Source organism: Nilaparvata lugens, chromosome 1, assembly GCF_014356525.2.
Source record: "Nilaparvata lugens isolate BPH chromosome 1, ASM1435652v1, whole genome shotgun sequence".
Classification (NCBI taxonomy): Eukaryota; Metazoa; Arthropoda; class Insecta; order Hemiptera; family Delphacidae; genus Nilaparvata; species Nilaparvata lugens.
The window spans coordinates 89,038,544-89,056,616 of record NC_052504.1 but is presented as its reverse complement, the minus strand read 5'-3'; the positions used below and the strand labels follow the sequence as shown (position 1 = coordinate 89,056,616).

The 18,073-nt window shown below is 34.3% G+C and overlaps 1 protein-coding gene across 1 annotated transcript; it reads right to left on the bottom strand.

Moving 5' to 3' along the window:
- Nucleotides 1-226: 226 nt before the first annotated feature.
- On the bottom strand, nucleotides 227-16,275 carry LOC111060754 (sphingomyelin phosphodiesterase-like). Its single transcript, XM_039444838.1, has 10 exons — nucleotides 15,772-16,275; nucleotides 13,862-14,169; nucleotides 11,965-12,195; nucleotides 10,877-11,125; nucleotides 9,920-10,089; nucleotides 6,939-7,130; nucleotides 5,032-5,202; nucleotides 3,462-3,639; nucleotides 1,596-1,786; nucleotides 227-408 (listed from the first exon to the last, which is right to left on the bottom strand). The coding sequence occupies exons 1-10, from the start codon at nucleotides 15,944-15,946 to the stop codon at nucleotides 258-260; spliced, it is 2,016 nt and encodes a 671-aa protein (XP_039300772.1). The 5' UTR covers nucleotides 15,947-16,275; the 3' UTR covers nucleotides 227-257.
- Nucleotides 16,276-18,073: the final 1,798 nt, after the last annotated feature.

Sequence of the window (18,073 nt, the reverse complement as noted above, 5' to 3'; positions counted from 1 at the left end):
CTAACTATCATTCTTGGTTGAATCGAATCCTTTGCTGTTCTTCATGAGGAATTCTGAAAGTTTGGAGTAAATCTCACTATAGATAAAAAACAACATATCAAAAGTCTCCCCATTTCTTCACCTTTGCACATCACATGAAAATGGTTCGATTGGAGAAAAATTAGAAAGTACTGTGAATTGATAATTTCAAAGTTTCAACAACTGGATTTTAAATCAATCAACACCATTGTTATTTTTATTTGTATTTATTGAAAATATCACGATTTAGGTTTTTTGAAATTTTTCAACAATGGCTCACATTCTGAGAAGTCTCCACTTACAGTGGTTACCATCTCACATAATCTTGTTCTCGTGCAATGCTCGTTACACTCTTTCTGCAAGCCAGTATCTCCAGCTTTTATAAAATTCCTGAAACAATAATTTCGAAAATTTTCTATTTATTCATAGATGGATAGATAAAGAATTTATTTTCTTCTTACACAAATAAAAATCATATTCATACAAAAAATTCTATACAATGTGAAATTGATAATAACATTACAAAATTCTGTAGGAATAGCTGACTATTTATTTATATTTATTTTCATGAACATGTTCATTATTCATTATTAAGCGTTATTCTAACTTAAATGAAAAAGACTAGGAAATTGTCAAAAACCACAGATTTATTGATACTTAGAAAGACCGGTTTCGGTTATTACACCATAGTCAATTTCTGATAAACACAGTTGTCGTCAGTTATTTTAACTGATTAACACTTTACACATCTCAAATTCTCAAGTCCTTATTAGTCTTGAAATAAGATAAAATCCGTCTAACAAGTCCAATTTCAGATGTCCTCGAAGTCTGAAACTCGCTAAGCTGTGTTATCCTAAATGCAAAATTCTGCAAGCGTGCAGAGAGACGTTTATTGCAAATAATAAATTTCCATTATTAGAGCACAATTCTTGATAACTCATGTTTATGGAACAAAAATTCTTGAAATATCATTTCTCACTTAAATCAATGAGATTGATCACAGCTAGAATTTTAATTGTATTTTGTGAGATTATATATAGATACTAAAATCATATCAACTCTCATCAGAATATAGGCTAAATTATATTTTTTATCACCAGTGAAGGATACGAATGAATGAGTGATAATTATAAACTTTTTATTATTCTAATGATCGTACTTTCATAGCACAGTTAAGTTGAAACCTACAATTCAGCTATCAATAATCAGCAAATAAGATAATGATGTTATTTTTGGGTTTTTAATATTTCAATACAGTTGACACATATTTCACCAATACAGCACCAGGCTGGAACACCAGTGAGATGCAAATGGTGTCTCAGCGTAATTTATCAGGCTGTTAAGCAAGTTCTTATCCAGCTTATACATTACACTAGGGGCTCCGGGACACCAGTGAAACCAGTTTGTCCCAGCTAGTGTCCCTGGGACACCAGTGAGACACAGTGTGTCCCAGCTGAAAAAGTGTAGAGAGCGGAATAAGAACTAATGCCTGCAACTCGCTCGGACACTTGCTGTCCCACCCTGGTAAACTACACTACCTATTTGATCAAACTCATTTGTATTCCTTTGAATCGTACCTATTATACTCTTTCATAAGCGTGTCGTTGCTAGCCATTCGGTAGACTAGATCTCTGATATCTTCTGGCCTCATAGAACTGACTCCATATGCTTCTTTGAAAGAGTAGAGACGATACCATCTAGGGGAGCTATCTGGAGTCAAGTTGGCTTCAGTTACGTTGTAGATAAACGTTTCATAATCTTGAAGTTCCTGAAAACATTAATCATTATTATCAAGAATTTTCACCCATGAAAGTAAGTATCAATTACTGAAACATTCAATGAAGGATCATTCCTGTTTTCAGGTGCCCTTAATTTTCTAATTTATAGTAAGTATAAGCATAGACAAACAATAGCTCAAGTAGATATCCCATGATATAGGGCGTTTATCTCGCAACTTTTACTGTTATCTCAAGCCGCTAGTTCATGTAATTCTTTCCCGTGAAGCTGTGTGACACTGGTAGTCTCTCATATTGTGCCGTTCACACACTCTCACCCCAACAAAACAGTAAAATTCGACAATAATCAACAGTAATCTGCTTGAGATAACAGTAAAAGTTGCGACATAAACGCCCTATACCATGGGATATCTACTTACGCTATAGTTTCTCTATGGTATAAGCTTTTTCTACTATTAATGTCTGTAGATTAATATTTAAAATTCTTTCCAAACCAAAAGTTTTATAAATTCTGAATTTTGGTTAACTTTTTCAAAAATTATCAATAACAGCTCTTATCAAGTGACTTGACACTCAAGTTTTTCAATTGACATCACTCGATGACTATTGCATCAAGGCAAAACACATACGGAGTTGGAAACTTGAAATAGTATCTTATAGAAAAACGTGGATAGTACTATGCAGTTTTTATAAAAAATGTAAGTTACAAAAAAGACATCAATGGACTGATTTTATTCAAGACGAATAGAACTACTTCAAAGTTACGATTGATCGATCTAACGAAAATCAGTTACTATTTATGGATAACTGATATTAACATCAATGGACTGATTTTATTCAAGACGAATAGAACTACTTCAAAGTTACGATTGATCGATCTAACGAAAATCAGTTACTATTTATTTACTGATAACTGATAACGTTCCTCAGACATATTACTAACTGATGATAATAATAATTGATCTCAAATTTATAAATGAGTTCGCAGATTAAATTGAGCTTTTTGTGTAGTTGAGAAGTTGATATTGTGGTAATTATTCATATTGAATGAAAAAGACTAAGAAATTGTCAAAAAAACACTGATTTATTGATAATTAGAAAGACCGGTTTCGGTTATTACACCATTGTCAATCTCTGATAAACTCAGTTTACCGAAACCGGTCTTTCTAATTATCAATAAATCAGTGGTTTTTTGACAATTTCTTAGTCTTTTTCATTCAAGATTAAATTGAGTTTCACTGATAAGATTTTGGATATTCAACAAACAAAATTTTTTGGGAGATCAACCCATGAATGATGATTGAATTTTTGAAAATGTATTGAAAACTCTTCAACATCATCTGTTACTGATTCATTTCTTTATTGGTAACAAAATCAATTCAAATAGAGCTGGTAATTACTGCGATAACTCAACAGTTGGCAAAATTGCAAATATTTCAGTCTGAATGAACAAAATTTCAAAAATGTGTAAATACCGGTAGACACAACTGTCTGATAAATCAAACTAATGCATTATTTTTCTCCACAAGAGAATATAAACCAAACTATGCATGATTTTAACTAGGTATCTTCTAAGTAATGCATTTTTTCCTCCACAAGAAGATATGAATTGATCTCTCGATGATATTAGCTATCTTCTAGCTAATGAATTATTTTTCTCCAAAAAAAAATGTTGAAAGTAGGTAGTGATAAGACAGTACTACCAACCCAAGAAGATGACTCGACAGAGTAAACACGATAATTGGGATTTGAGTTGGCGTAAGGTGTGACACTACCGGCGTTGTAGGCAACATTGGAAGGTTGGCCACTCTCACTCTCCATATACACGTTGAATTGCTCCTTATGGGTGTGCCCATTGAATTGGCCCGTTATTATGTGATCGAATCTAGAACCAAAAAACATGTTTCTATTGAAAAAATGGGTTCCAAGATTTAAACATTCTAGATGATGATTACTTGATCCATTCCGAACTGCGATGTATTAAACACTGATATGCAGTCAATTTACTTGACGTGATAAACGATTTCCGAACTGTATTAATAATACACTATTTTGTCATTTAGATACCGAATTGCAGTCGATTTCTTTGACGTGGTGAACGGGTTTCTGTTGACTCAAATGGGTTCAAACAACGCGAAAGTACTCCAGTCTGTATATAAATAAATCGTTCACTACTTCGATGAAATTTACTGAATGTCGGTATTTCAATGATAATGGTATAAAAGGTGATGGTTTCTTGATCCATTCCGAGTTGCGATGTATTAACTCACTTTTTTCTATGTATTTCACACGACATGCAGTCAAATATCTAAGTGAATAATCAAAATCTCTTACTCAATGACTGTAGTACTTTCGACCGTCTCGCGATCATTTTCAACAGTCATTTTTAACACTGTTGAAAATGATCGCGAGACGGTCGAAAGTACTACAGTCAGTAAGTAATAGATTTTGATTATTTACTTAAATATTTGACTTCATTTCGTGTGAAATACATAGAAAAAAAGTGTTATAATGGTATCTAATTATTGCGTGCGACTCCTGTAGACCACAAATGAATCTAGGGTGTTGGTTTGTATTTTCTCGTTATTGTTGACAGACTGATGTCAACGATAGACTGCTTTTGTTTGTGCAATCTTGTAATTAAGTACGGTGGATATTTAGTTACATTTTGTGTTATGTAAAAATTACAATTTCATACTATTTTGATTTGAAGAGAGTAAAATTTGTTTTGAATCTTGAGAGAGACTTGCGTTATCGAATGTTAACTACAAAGGTAATATCATTTTTCAAAAATATTTCTATTTTTAAATTCACATAAATGAAGTAAACTTATCAGATTTTGAACAATATCCTAAACAAAACTCCTCGAATTACCCTGTAGAAGAACTACGGAATGAGACTCATAGCTACAATACGATTTGGGAGGATAACGGAAAGACATAGGTTAGAATTTTTTAAGAAAAAGACGCACTACATGGGAAGGAAATGCTTCACAATGCTGCCTTTAGAATTACAGGCAATAGAGAACATGAAAAAATTAAGTATAAAGCTCAAGGAGTTTTTAATATCATTGTGTCTGTACTCCCTGCAGGAGTTTGCAGATCGCACTGTGGGTTTGTGATTATCGATTTTTGTTTATAGGAGGTTTAAGACTTACTACTTTTTACTCTACTACTACATTTATGTTTATGTTGTTTGTATATTGACGCTGTTCCTAATGTACCTGTACATGTTTATGAATAACGATTTTTTTCAATTCAATTCAATTCAATCCTACCTATGAATTATTCTTGCATATTCTCGGCTCCATATCTTGAGTTGGTCCGGTGTTCCAGGAGGAATGTGGGCCAGTATGTGCACTTTCTCATTACTTGACTCTGCTTCGTGGAGGGTGCTGGCGAACCATTCAAGCTCACTGGCTGGATCAACAGGGTCCATTATCATCCACCTGTCGTCAATTCAGTAGGAAAACATAAATTAATTGGAATAGGCCTAAGTTAATATAAAATGTAGAAAATGAGTACCTACTAAAAGTTCAAGTGGTAGTAATAAATTTAAGTAGTTTCATTCAATTCTCCCACTACCAGGTGTATATATTTTAAAGGCTCTTTGTTTTATTGATAAGAATAAAGATAGGTTCAATACAGGAGAGTTGTTCCACTCATACAATACCAGATATAGACAAAACCTCAGAGACGACATTCATCGAACTGGTATGTATGAGAGGGGGGTAAAGAGTGCAGGAATTCGGCTTTATAATTCATTGCCAACACGCATAAAAGCTCTTACAGGTGAAAAGTTCAGAATTAAGGTGAGGGAGGAGTTGTTGCAGGTTTGACCTTATTCCAGTGAGGAATTCTTTTTGCATTATAGAATACAAAGATTGACGACTTAGATTATAATTGACAAATCCTTATACCCCTTTCATAGGTGGTCAGTGGGATGAAAAAAATGAAATGAAAAATGAAATGAAATGAAATAAAATAATATCTACCAAAACACTACCTTTACTACAACACAGAAGTTATTGTCATTCCTCAGCCTTACTTAGTTCCTATCAGTTCCTTGAGCAGCGTACACACTATGATTGTGTACGGAACTCAAATGTACATAATATTTTCAATTCCGCGTTCCCGCCGCAGCTACTGAAAGTTACTATTGTCCCTGTGTGCAGTGTGTTTGAGAACTATGCGTTGAGAATTAAGGTATATCATGAAGTTGGAATGGAAAATACATTCGTCATTGTTCGTCGATCATTGTGCGACAAAGCGACGCTAACTAGTCTCAGTGTTAGTTTATCCCCAAGGAGTCCACAGGATAGATACCCTTGTTAAACGATTCCGAATATTGTTTATAGACCTTACATAAAAATGATTACATAATAACTTGATCACTCACTTGCACAAAATCCTGTTGAATTTTAACTCTGATTAGATGCCACGAGAACCAATCACAGAAGCCTTCTTTTCAAAAAAGGCTTCTCTGATTGGTTGTCGTAGCATTTAATCATGATTAAAATTCAACAGGCTCTTGTACAACTAGGCCATTATAAAATATTAATTAATAATGTCTCACACAAAGTACATTTATTTATCGACTAAATAGAGAATAATTATTTATTTTACAGTAGTATTTATTTTACAGGCTCTTGTGCAACTGGTAAATTACAGAATATTCATTAATACTGAATGAAAAATACTAAGAAATTGTCAAAAACCACAGATTTATTGATACTTAGAAAGACCGGTTTCGGTTATTACACCATTGTCAATCTCTGATAAACTCTTAATTCAATAAATATTCATTTATAATCTATCACACAACGTACATTTATTTATCGACTGAATAGAAAATAATTATTTAATACACTTGATTCTACAACATCTATGAATACAGCTTTCAATCTAGCAAATGATCCATAGCAGGCATCAATCTCTCCATTATTTCAATTTGTACATTATACAATTGTATTTTTGTATTATATAATTGTATTTTTATACATTAATTTCCTATTAATATTTTTCTTATTATTATCAATAAAATTATAACTATTTTTTCCTTTTTTTAATTTCAATATTGTATTGTACAAATATGTAAAGGAGACAGATTTGGGGTGACCCCGTTGTCTCCATTTATGAATGAATAAATGAATAAATAAATTTGAAGTGTTGTGAAAATACGCACCAATTGTAGGTGTAAGCGAACATGTTGTTGAGAGCAATTATCCGGAATCCGGGCTCGGGGCTGACAGTGTAATAGCCGCCTTTGAGGAACGTCTCTCGAGCATCGGGTGGTAAGTTGCTTCCCCACGCTTCGAAGAATGCTTCGTACAGCCACTCTGTCGAGTTTTCTTTCTCAATGTAGGGTGGAGCAAATCTGTTGACAACAATAAATTCTAAAGTTAACATTATTAATAACATTCCAACAAATAAACATCAAAAGTTTTCTTTTTCAATAGAAAGAGCAGCAAACATGTTGACAACAAGAAAATTATTTTATATTCACTAGATTTGACATTATAAACAATATTCCTCAAATAATCATCATGAGTTTTCTTCCTCAATAGAAGTAGCAGCAAATATGTTCACAACAAATTATCATTTGATATTCACTGGACATTGCAGATAGGTAATATTCCTACAAATAATCCACATGAGTTTTCTTTTGTGATAGGAGGAAGAGAAAATCTGTTGACAACAAGAAAATTGTTTTATATTCACTGAAGTGGAGTGTTCACTAAAGTGGACGTTATAAATGATAATCCTACAAATAACCATCATGGGGTTCCGTTCTCAATAGGAGGTAGAGCCAATCTGTTGTCAAATAGTTAAAATGAGTGAATCCATTGGATTTTTTATAGTTTTCATGTTTCATTTATTTCATTAACATTAAGTTGTCACTAGTTTTGAAAACCTACATTATTGTTTAAGGAAACTTGAATTGTAACTGTTCATAATGACATAATCAATCATTCAAAGACATACCGTGATCACACTGAATTTAAAATGATATACAATACTAGCCGTCAGGCTCGCTACGCTCGCCATATCCGTCTAGCCAGGGGGCTCCGCCCCCTGGACCTCCGACTGGATCGTTCAAAAATGAGATCAGCGGGCTCGCTTCGCTCGCCTGAATGTGGACCTCAGCGGAACCTCTGTACCGAATTTGAACGTATTATGTCAATTTGATCTCGAAAAACACCTGTTACTATATCGGCGTATCTTTGGCGAACAAAATTCTTCCACCTCAGCTAAACCTGTGTACTGAATTTTTTTAATATATATTTCCATCAATTATTGAAAAAGGTGATGAAACGCAGAAAAGCTGAGAAAACGCTATTTTGGGCGTATCTTTGGCGTTATTTCAAATTCCTTCTAACACAACATTATTGCACCCCAGCTGAGCTTCTGTAGTAAATTTGAACATTTTCTGTTTATGTGTTCTCTATAAAGCTGAGAAAACGCTAAAAAAAACGCAGATTTTGGGCGTATCTTTGGAAATTTTACCAAATCCGTTCTTATTGCGCCTCTAAAGAGCCAACTGAACACACCTACCAAATTTGAAATGTTATGTCATATTTTTATCATATGTTAGGACGATCCAGTCGGGGGTCCAGACTAAACGTCTGGCTAAACGGATATGGCGAGCGAAGCGAGCCTGACGGCTAGTACCAAATTGTAATATAATATTCCCAGGAATAGCTCTGATTGAAGTAGCAGTACCCAATCAATTTTTCCACGATAAATCAGGACCTCCTAAATAGGTATTTAGGATGTACTGAATAAATTGGTATTTAGGAGGTACTGGATAAATTGGTACCGTATTTAGGAGGTCCTGGATAAATGCATTTCAATCTTCAACTTGGTGCCAACCTAACAAAGTCAACTCAACTTAATGCCAACCTGACAAAATTTTTAATTTAGTTACCAGAACAACTGTTTCGAAGAGGTACTCTCTCTAGATTATAGTTCTATATCAACATATGGTATGGACATTTCAAGATATTGGAATAAGAAGAATATACATGCTAAAAGACAAACTTTAAACCCTTAAAAACCACCCTTAGAGTTAAAATATCGCCAAAAGATTTCTTAGTGCGCCTCTAAAGGGCCAACTGAACATACGTTTTTGGTCCGGTAGATTTTTAGTTCTGCGAGTGAGTGAGTGCCATTTCGCTTTTATATATATATATATATATATATATATATATATATATATATATATATATATATATATATATACATTTGTATGAATACTTCATAGTTTGATACTCTAATTGATTGGATACTTAAATCAATCATACTCTAAATCAATTGATAGAGTGAATAACTGCAAGTCCATACATTGATAAATTAGTTGAATAGGATACAGCCAGATAGAGGAAAAAAATTGTCTCCTGTATCTAGCACAAGGGAATTTTGCATGAAGAAATTGGTTCTGGACTTCTCTTATGTACCCAAATAATATATTAAAAAACCAGAGCTACAATATAAATTGCAAGCACACCCTCTTTTTTATGTCTATATTGACTGGACTAATAGATCAACAAATGCATTACTCATTGTTGTACTCAACAAATACCTACTGTACTTCATTGTTTGATACAGTTTAAAATTGTTATCTATACTCATAAAATCTTATTACTCATAATGTATTACAGTATCAAACTGGGATTATCACAGTATTCATAAAAATATTGTCTACATTATCCAATTATTGATAAGTGTGAATAACCCAAACTGAAAGTGCATACATAAGGAATAAATAGAGTAGAATACAGCCAAATATTATAAAACCCGTTAGTATTATTTAGTTGTGTAAGATTCATTATAATTTCTAACATTGTTTGATTTGTGGACAAGACAATTGGCATGCTCACAAGGTACAGAAGTAGTTCAACAATGTAATATACATTATATGAACTATTATTATTCGGAATACCATTTAAATTACTAATTAATTCATTATGAAGACAATAAATATCAATCAATCTATGAAGTGCAATGCAGAGTTTTTGAAATAGGTAGCAGGTACTTTGTTATTTAATAGATTAGAGAGCATCAAATAGCCATGAATATTTCATAGCATCTTGTATTCTAGCGACATTTTCATATTTGTTATTGTAATGATTTTTCAATTGCTATTGTAGAATTTATATAGCTCACACATTAGCAGGATGTGGTTCATGGTTTCCAAGAATGGGGTACACCTTTCCTCCGAGTATCTCTTGGAATCTGCTTCCGCTGAACTGGATACTCTTGATGTTGTCCTCCTTAGTTGTGCTCCACACATTGTGCGGGATTATATCACCAGTCATGTAGATATATTTTGCTTCCTGGAAGTTAGTAAAACAAATCTTTAATGTGCTAGAAGGTTTTCGTAATTGACATTAGTTTCTCAAAAATCGTTATTAAACAGAGTGTTTCTGAATTTAAACAGAAAAACATCAAAATGAAGAAACATTCCAGTAAACATGGCTCATTTTAAGAAATATGTGCAATCTTCTCCCATTATTATCTCGGTAAAGCTGCGATTACACCAAAGTTATTAACAAAATGTTAATAACTTAATCCTTAGATTCAATTATCCTTCAAGAATTAAGGATAATTGATCCTTAGATTCAATTAGATTGAACATAACGTATCATACACATGATGAACATATGTTTTTGTCAAGTTCCGTTCAATCTAATGGAATCTATAAGGATTAAGTTATTAATATTTTGTTAATAACTTTGGTGTAAACCCAGCTTTACAAAACATTTCTAGGACAATGTTTACTGGAACTTGTTTCCAATATCAGGAAACACTCACGAAGCTTACATTTTAAGATTCATCTCTACTAGAACTCCCTTCTTCATTCATCATCAAATTAATATCAATAAACTACTCAAGGAGTATGCAATTTACGACCAATTACTGGAACTCTTTTCTTCATTATAATATCAAGAAACCATTCACGAAATTTGAATTTAAGACCCATGTTTGCTGGAAATTTTTCTCCATTCTAATATCAGGTAACCACTCACGAATTTTGTCGGTTCCTGTAATTATAAGGATTTTCAACTACAGTTTTGACCTTTCCTGGTGGTATTCGATTACTGGCAGGTTGCAATGACCGACCTTGTGCTGGGACGCTATGTTGGTGATGGCGTTCTCGACGACGTACCAGGGAATGTCGCAGTAGCGGTAGTCACCCCAACGACCGGCCGCCTGCTCTGGTCGCTCGGCCTCGCCCTGGTAGTCGCGGCAGCAGAGCGGCTCGTCGCACCCCGCCACGCCACCCACCCGGAACAGAGGGTCGTAGTGAAGGTCGGTGATCTGCACCACTTGGGTAATACTACCGCCATCCCCGCCACTGTCCTGAAACACCTCGATTCAGTTATATCATAGAGAAACAATAGCTTAAGTAGATATCCCATGGTATAGGGAGTTTATGTCGTAAATTTTACTGTTATCTCAAGCCGATTACTGTTGATTATTGTCGATTTTCACTGTTTTGTTGGGGTGAGCGTGTATGAACGGCACCATATGAGAGACTACCAGTGTCACACATCTTCAAGGCAAAGAACTACGTGGACTATCGGCTTGGGATAACAGTAAAAGTTACGACATAAACTCCCTATACCATGGGATATCTACTTACGCTATTGTTTCTCTATGGTTATATTTAATATATCTTAAATTACACTATCAATCAGATCAATAGTTATTTTATCTGATGTACTGTGAAAACTGGTAATATTAATTTAGTATTTTGATGGAATTATTTGTATTTGTACCACAAATACAGTTTTAAGTTTTATGTATCTGTTTAGTCAAAAGTTAAGAACATGGATTCGTCACCATCCAATATCAGTGTAGTCGCAAAACAGTTTTCATCCTGAAAAATAATGTTCAGTAACATCGTAAGAAGGCAGAGCGTTAGGCCTACATCACGAACTCTATCTTGATTTGAGTTGTTTGTTTACATTAAATACGAATATTTTATTGATGTCCAGCTACTTGAGATATTTTTTGTCAAATTCACATGAGAAGTAGACTACTATCAAATTAAAAATTTCCGGAACGCAGTTAATAGTGAATATTTAAAAAAATGGATGCCAACGTTCCAATTGCATACTATGCTTTTTGAACACTTGGAATGATTGGATTTATGTAAAATTTTCTTATAAATCGGCATTAGTGAAAATCCAGGCCTATATTTTCACTGATCTCACACAAAATGATAAAAAGTAAGGTTTGTTTAGAATACTCACAATACTGTTGTCTCTCAGCATAGACATTTTGGACATTTTTGGTTTGTCTCCAACAAATGACAAATCAACTTCCCAGTTGACGATTGGATCGGGTCCGTAGCATTCTAGACTTTCCAGAATTGTACCACAGAATTGCTTCGAAGTCATATTTCCCATTCGGTCTGCTATATGGAGAATCACTTCCTGCAATAGTAAACATTGGCAAATTAATTTATTATCATTAAACTATAAGGAATCAATTATTGACAAATTGAACAGAGGAATAGATACATTTTTGTTCCAGTACGTACAGTCGAATAGATTTACAAAACTATGGATCAATCAGAACAAAAACTATGGAACGTAAAAGATTAAAGATTCCAGATTCTAGATATAAATAATTATATAACGATCTCTAATAGAAAAGTTGTGATAAATTTAGAAAGTGACATCTAACAAAAGCCGTTTCTCAAATAGCATTAACTTGATTAAAATAAAATTGCACTTGTTTGTTGGTGATGTTATATACATAACGTTTTTATACATGAGACTTGAACAACTAGTTATTGACGTGACAAATTCGCAAACCTCTTTCATAGGGTCGAAACATAGTAGAGCAGCGAAGACAGAGTGCATCAGAAAATGTAGCTGAGAGTGTTCAAATAATGCATGTATCTAAATAATGCCTCAGCTACATTATTCAACCCTACTTTCGCCGCTCCACAACAATGTTCTGTCACATTTGAATACACGTATTATTTTTCAACATTCTACCTTCTCTGATACATTTGGTAGAGAGTTTTTGAAGGATATTTTTAATATTCTTTTCGAAGAATGGACATTGATATGTCCAAAACTCCGCTAATTTATGTAGATGTATAACAATATAATTATCTATAGTTATTATATTACAAATTGCTTTTTCATATCATATACAGTTCAATAATATTATTTTCTTAGTCTATATTATGTAAATACATCTATAATTTTGCTGTATTTTAAGCTATTGTATATAAGTGTATAAGCCAGTATATATTGTAATCTACATAAATAAAGTACTCAATCAATCAATACATAATGTCGAATTTGTAGATATTGTAGAACTCTTTAGTTTAATATGATTCACCATGTTATTTTAGTGCTATTGGTATTTACTTTTAACACTAGAACGTAAGTTATTATTATTAGCGTATGGCAAACACATAGACACACACATACACACACATGAATTCACAAAAATATGCAGGTCTTTGACCTTTGTCAGTTTGAAAAAAAAATATATAAAACAAACTAAAACCATCTATCTAGGTTCAAACAAAAATATATGACAAAGAAAAGTGTATATATGCACAAGGAAATAGGAAATAATCAAGTCAAACTTGAATGTCCAGGTTGGTTATGTAGGCTATTGCTTGTGGAGAAGCTGCTATCAAATCATCTGAACCGCCCTTATAGGCTCGAATAGCACAATGCCGGATGATATGATTCATTGTTTGTCTAGCCTCTCCACAATCACAATCAGGGGAGGGCAATCTACCCCAGTCACTAAGAGATGCTCTACATCTTCCGTGCCCAGTTCTAATCCTGTTGAGTGCTGTCCATGTTCGCCTTGGCAGATCAAACCCAGCCACACTCCTCCCAACAGAATACCTCAGACTATCGCTGAGAGGCGCTCTATCCATCCACTCTTCCTCCCAGCTATCAGCGACAGAGAAATTCTCAAGAACGTAAGTTGAATTTTGTTTTGTTAAACACATGAATAAAGGAATCTGAATCTGAATACACTCTAGTTTTGGAGCTTCACTGTGTATTGACACTCAACAACCAACTTAACAAGTAACAACAACGCTGAGTTTTGGGAATTACTGACCATGTTGAGATGAATGAGCCCCTCACACACGCTGGGCGTCTGCAGCCGGAACAGTTTGCAGGTGGAGATGGCCATCTGCTCAATGAAGCTGCCAGGCAGGCCGTAGTAGTAGGCCGACAGCAGATTGCTCATGCCCATGTCGCAGATCATGCAGAGGCTGCTCTTGGTGTAGTCGGGCAGTTCGCTCAGGTCGCCCTCCTTCACACCCTCTGGCAGGGCGAAGTTCTCGATCATCCCTTCCAGTGTCTCCCCGATCACGCCTTCTGTCACGTAACTGCTCATCTCGTTGTAAAACGACGTGAAGTAGTCTATAAACAGATATACTTTTATTGTCGTTCAACATTAAAATAGGTAGTTCTAGACGACAGGCCATGCTCATCTTGTCGTAGAACGACGTGAAGTAGTCTATAAACAATAATATACTTTTATTGTAGTTCAACATTACAATAGTTCTAGACAACGACAGGTCATGCTCATCTCGTCGTAGAACGACGTGATGTAGTCTATAAATAAATGCAATTTTATTGTCGTTCAACATTACAGTAGTTCTAGACGACAGGTCATGCTTATCTCGTCGTAGAGCGACGTGAAATAGTCTAGCCACACATTGAAGCTGATTAGTGGCGAATTTCGTCACAAAAAATGTACAGTACAAATTTTATCTACAGTACTCACTTTTCCAGATCTCACTGAAAGGTAATCTTTTAGTTTATACACAGGATTCCCAGTGGGTTGCCACCATCGACTTGTATTTTAAATCATTAAGACTTGAGGATTTTTTTTATTTTATGTATTACTAGACCTATATTGTTATATTTTGTATATTATGTCAAATTTTTAACAATATAATATATTGAATTTTGAATCTTTGTACGTACAGGGTGAGCCATATTGAACTTTCCGGTTTTGGAAGGGCGTTGCACGAAGAATAGAAGGAGCAGAAGGGTGGGGATAGTGTCATTAGACGTGCCATGACATGCAGTTTTAGTGAGCAATGGCTTGGTCGGGACAACATCGTGCGTTCGTAGTTGAAGAGTTTATTAAAAATGGCGACTCCGTGATTACAACACTATGTACTATGAAATTTTATATTTTAGTAATAATGGTCAGCTATTCCACAGGAGGACAAAGAAAAACCTAATGAGAAACAATTCATCATAGGTTAATACGTAGTATTAACATAGTAACGGTAGACAAGGGGAAATTGGCACACAAAAGCTATTGGTTACAAATTATCCCGCCGAGATATATATATCCCGGGATTATAAGCTATCTAATTTCGGCCGGGATTGGAGTTAGCTGGTCAGGTAGATACTAGTAGATGAAGATAGTACACAAAATATTTTTCTCAATATGTTCACATAAATTCTAGTCCACTGACATGGTGAAAACTAGGTACAATCTATTTGATGATATCCACTCAAGTTCAGAAGTAGAAAGCAACTAATACTTCAAAAGAATAGACCTATTCTGCAATTTTAATCCTTCATAAATAGAACGCAGATAGATACTTCTAATTTTATTTAAAAAACGTCTCAAATTCAAAGAAAATAATGCAGGTGGTTTTATAATATTCATTATATTGAACACAATAGGACCTGTTAGAGCTTCAAATTCGTGTTTTCTTCTGTATTTCAAGTTCAAACTTCAAGAGAGTACTTTATGCTTATAGAATAAGAGAAACAAATAAGTAACTTGAGTGATTTTTCAATTTAAAACAATATTTTTTAAGAATAATGGCTTGAAAAATGATGGATTTTCTTTAAGAGGAGCAATATTGTTAACTGTTATTTTTTACACTTCGAAATAAAAATTGGTCAACAATGATATTTTTTATCTGGATCTGAAGTAATATTGCCCTACTGATGCTACATCCCTTTAGTAAGGTTAAAAACAAGTGATCTACTTACCATAAATATACTCCATTCCAAACAATCGCTGTTGACTTCTCAACTGATGCAGTCTTCCCTGACTTTTCACAGTTTGTGAGACTGTATTGTCAATAACGTTATCCAATATGTAAGCTCGCTTGGCAAATGCAGACTCCTGTGCTAGAAGAATCAGCAAATATCCAAGAAACTGCATGATGGAAAAATTAATTGAGCCTTCCGAGAAGGCGTGTGCTAGCTTGAATGGATAACTACTGAGTTTAACTTACTGTATTAATTTAGCTACTTGAATAAATTACTGATACCTTGTTCATTTGCCTATCTACTCTCGCACTATCGCAGGGGACTGTCAGCTTGACTATTCTTTCAATTTGACTTACTGTATGTCAAATTTGAAAGACGGCGGTTTATCGAAAATATTGTTGAGGTATATCGTTCCCTTCTACAAGACTAGAATTTTTTGCACGATAGTTTGATGCTGAATGTGGGTCAATAAATTTCAATTTGAATAATCCGATACCCTATTTCAAATTGATTAAAAAAACAGTATCAAAGAGAGAGAGAGAGAGACATTGAACAATTCCTTAGAGTATAAGGAAGAAGAAGATTTACATTTTTATGAAGTTAACATAGAACTACAAATGGAGCAATAAAAACGGGAAATTTCGCTTTCAATTATTGTCTGTCAACTATAGATATATTCTATATCTTTTGGATCTCTTCTATTTGGACATAGATATTCTACTTCTATATTTTTTGAAGATAGAATATATAGAATGATTAGCTACTGTATTAACAGAGAGCAAAGTTGAGGCAAATCCGGCCCCTCTTGTTGAGTGTTGAGTAATAGTATATTGCTCTGTTGCAACATAACAATTTAATGATACATCAAATACAGTATGATGAACCACAAAAATAGTTTTAATTGTTTTTGGAATAAATTAAAAGTTGTCCGAGCTGTTGCAAATAGCCTTAATGTATTCATCGGAATATGAACATCCGCTAAAATTCAGACAGTAGGTCATCAGCTATGCAAGCTGTCAACTATATGATGATAAGTGCTAAATTAGTGCCAAAATGTACACATTACAATCAGAGAGTAACAGTTTATTCAAATTAGAAATAATATCATGTTCAATGATGGCAGATCTGACGAGAAATTTATGCATGAATATGCAGAAAATTATACAGACAAGACTGTTCTAAGTGACAGTTTTGTATGGACAGGTAATTGTCATTATGATAAAGTACTATTATATTTAATAAGAGCTCTTTGTGATTAGTTATAGAAATTTAAAATCAAACAGGATTCGTATCTTCTGAGACACACAATTCAATAATCATAGGTTGAATCATCTCTCATGAGCTTTATCATAGCAATCTCTAATACTGTATTAGAGGTGGCTATGGCTGTATAGTTTATAAATAAATAGCAGTCTTCTTCAATGAATTGGAATTAACATCCAAAGATATCGCATGTAATTATTAGTGAGTGAAGACATTCAGTAAGTTAGTGTCATCTGTCAAAACACAGACTTCAATAATAATTGGAGAATGGAACTACTGTATCTCTCACAAACTGAAAAAATCATGAACTGATGGAAGCAGTTTTGAACGAATTCTTGATATTATCGTATCTTTACACAGCGTTTGGGGGCTGCTCAAGATTTTGGGACCATGTTTGAACTAATTCTTGATATTATCGTATCTTTACACAGCGTTTGGGGGCTGCTCAAAATTTTGGGACCATGAAGAGTTAGAAGATAGGAAATAGGGAATAGTTGACTAAAAGAAGCGCCATTTCCATCACACTACTACCATCATGAACTAGTAAATCAGGATAGTAGTCTACTGCTTACACACTAGTCAAGAATAGATGGTTGACCATAGATATGCTCTACTACAGAATAGATACAGAATGGAAACTGTCAATCAAACGCCTATCTAACCAATGCTTTTTACATGACGCAAATACTAGACACTTCACGTGACCTTAGTAAGTTCCAATCTGGTCTTCTGATTGGCTCGCGGCAGTGAACGAGATCAATTGATCCGGATCAGTAAAGTGATCCGAACCTCCCATCAATACTATTACAATGCGGAACTTCCTAACAAGATGGCGGTTTTTTGCGCCAGGGTTCTAGCCGAGTTTCCTTACTGTATGTATACTGTGGCTCTACTATCTATCAAAGGCCAAGCCATGCGAAGCGTATTTTTCTGTCGGCACGTCATGACAGGAAGCTCTCTGATTGGCTGATTGGGTTGGGGAATCGAGTGAAGTTCCAGTCCAGCCAATCGGAGAGTTTTCTGTCATGACGTGCCG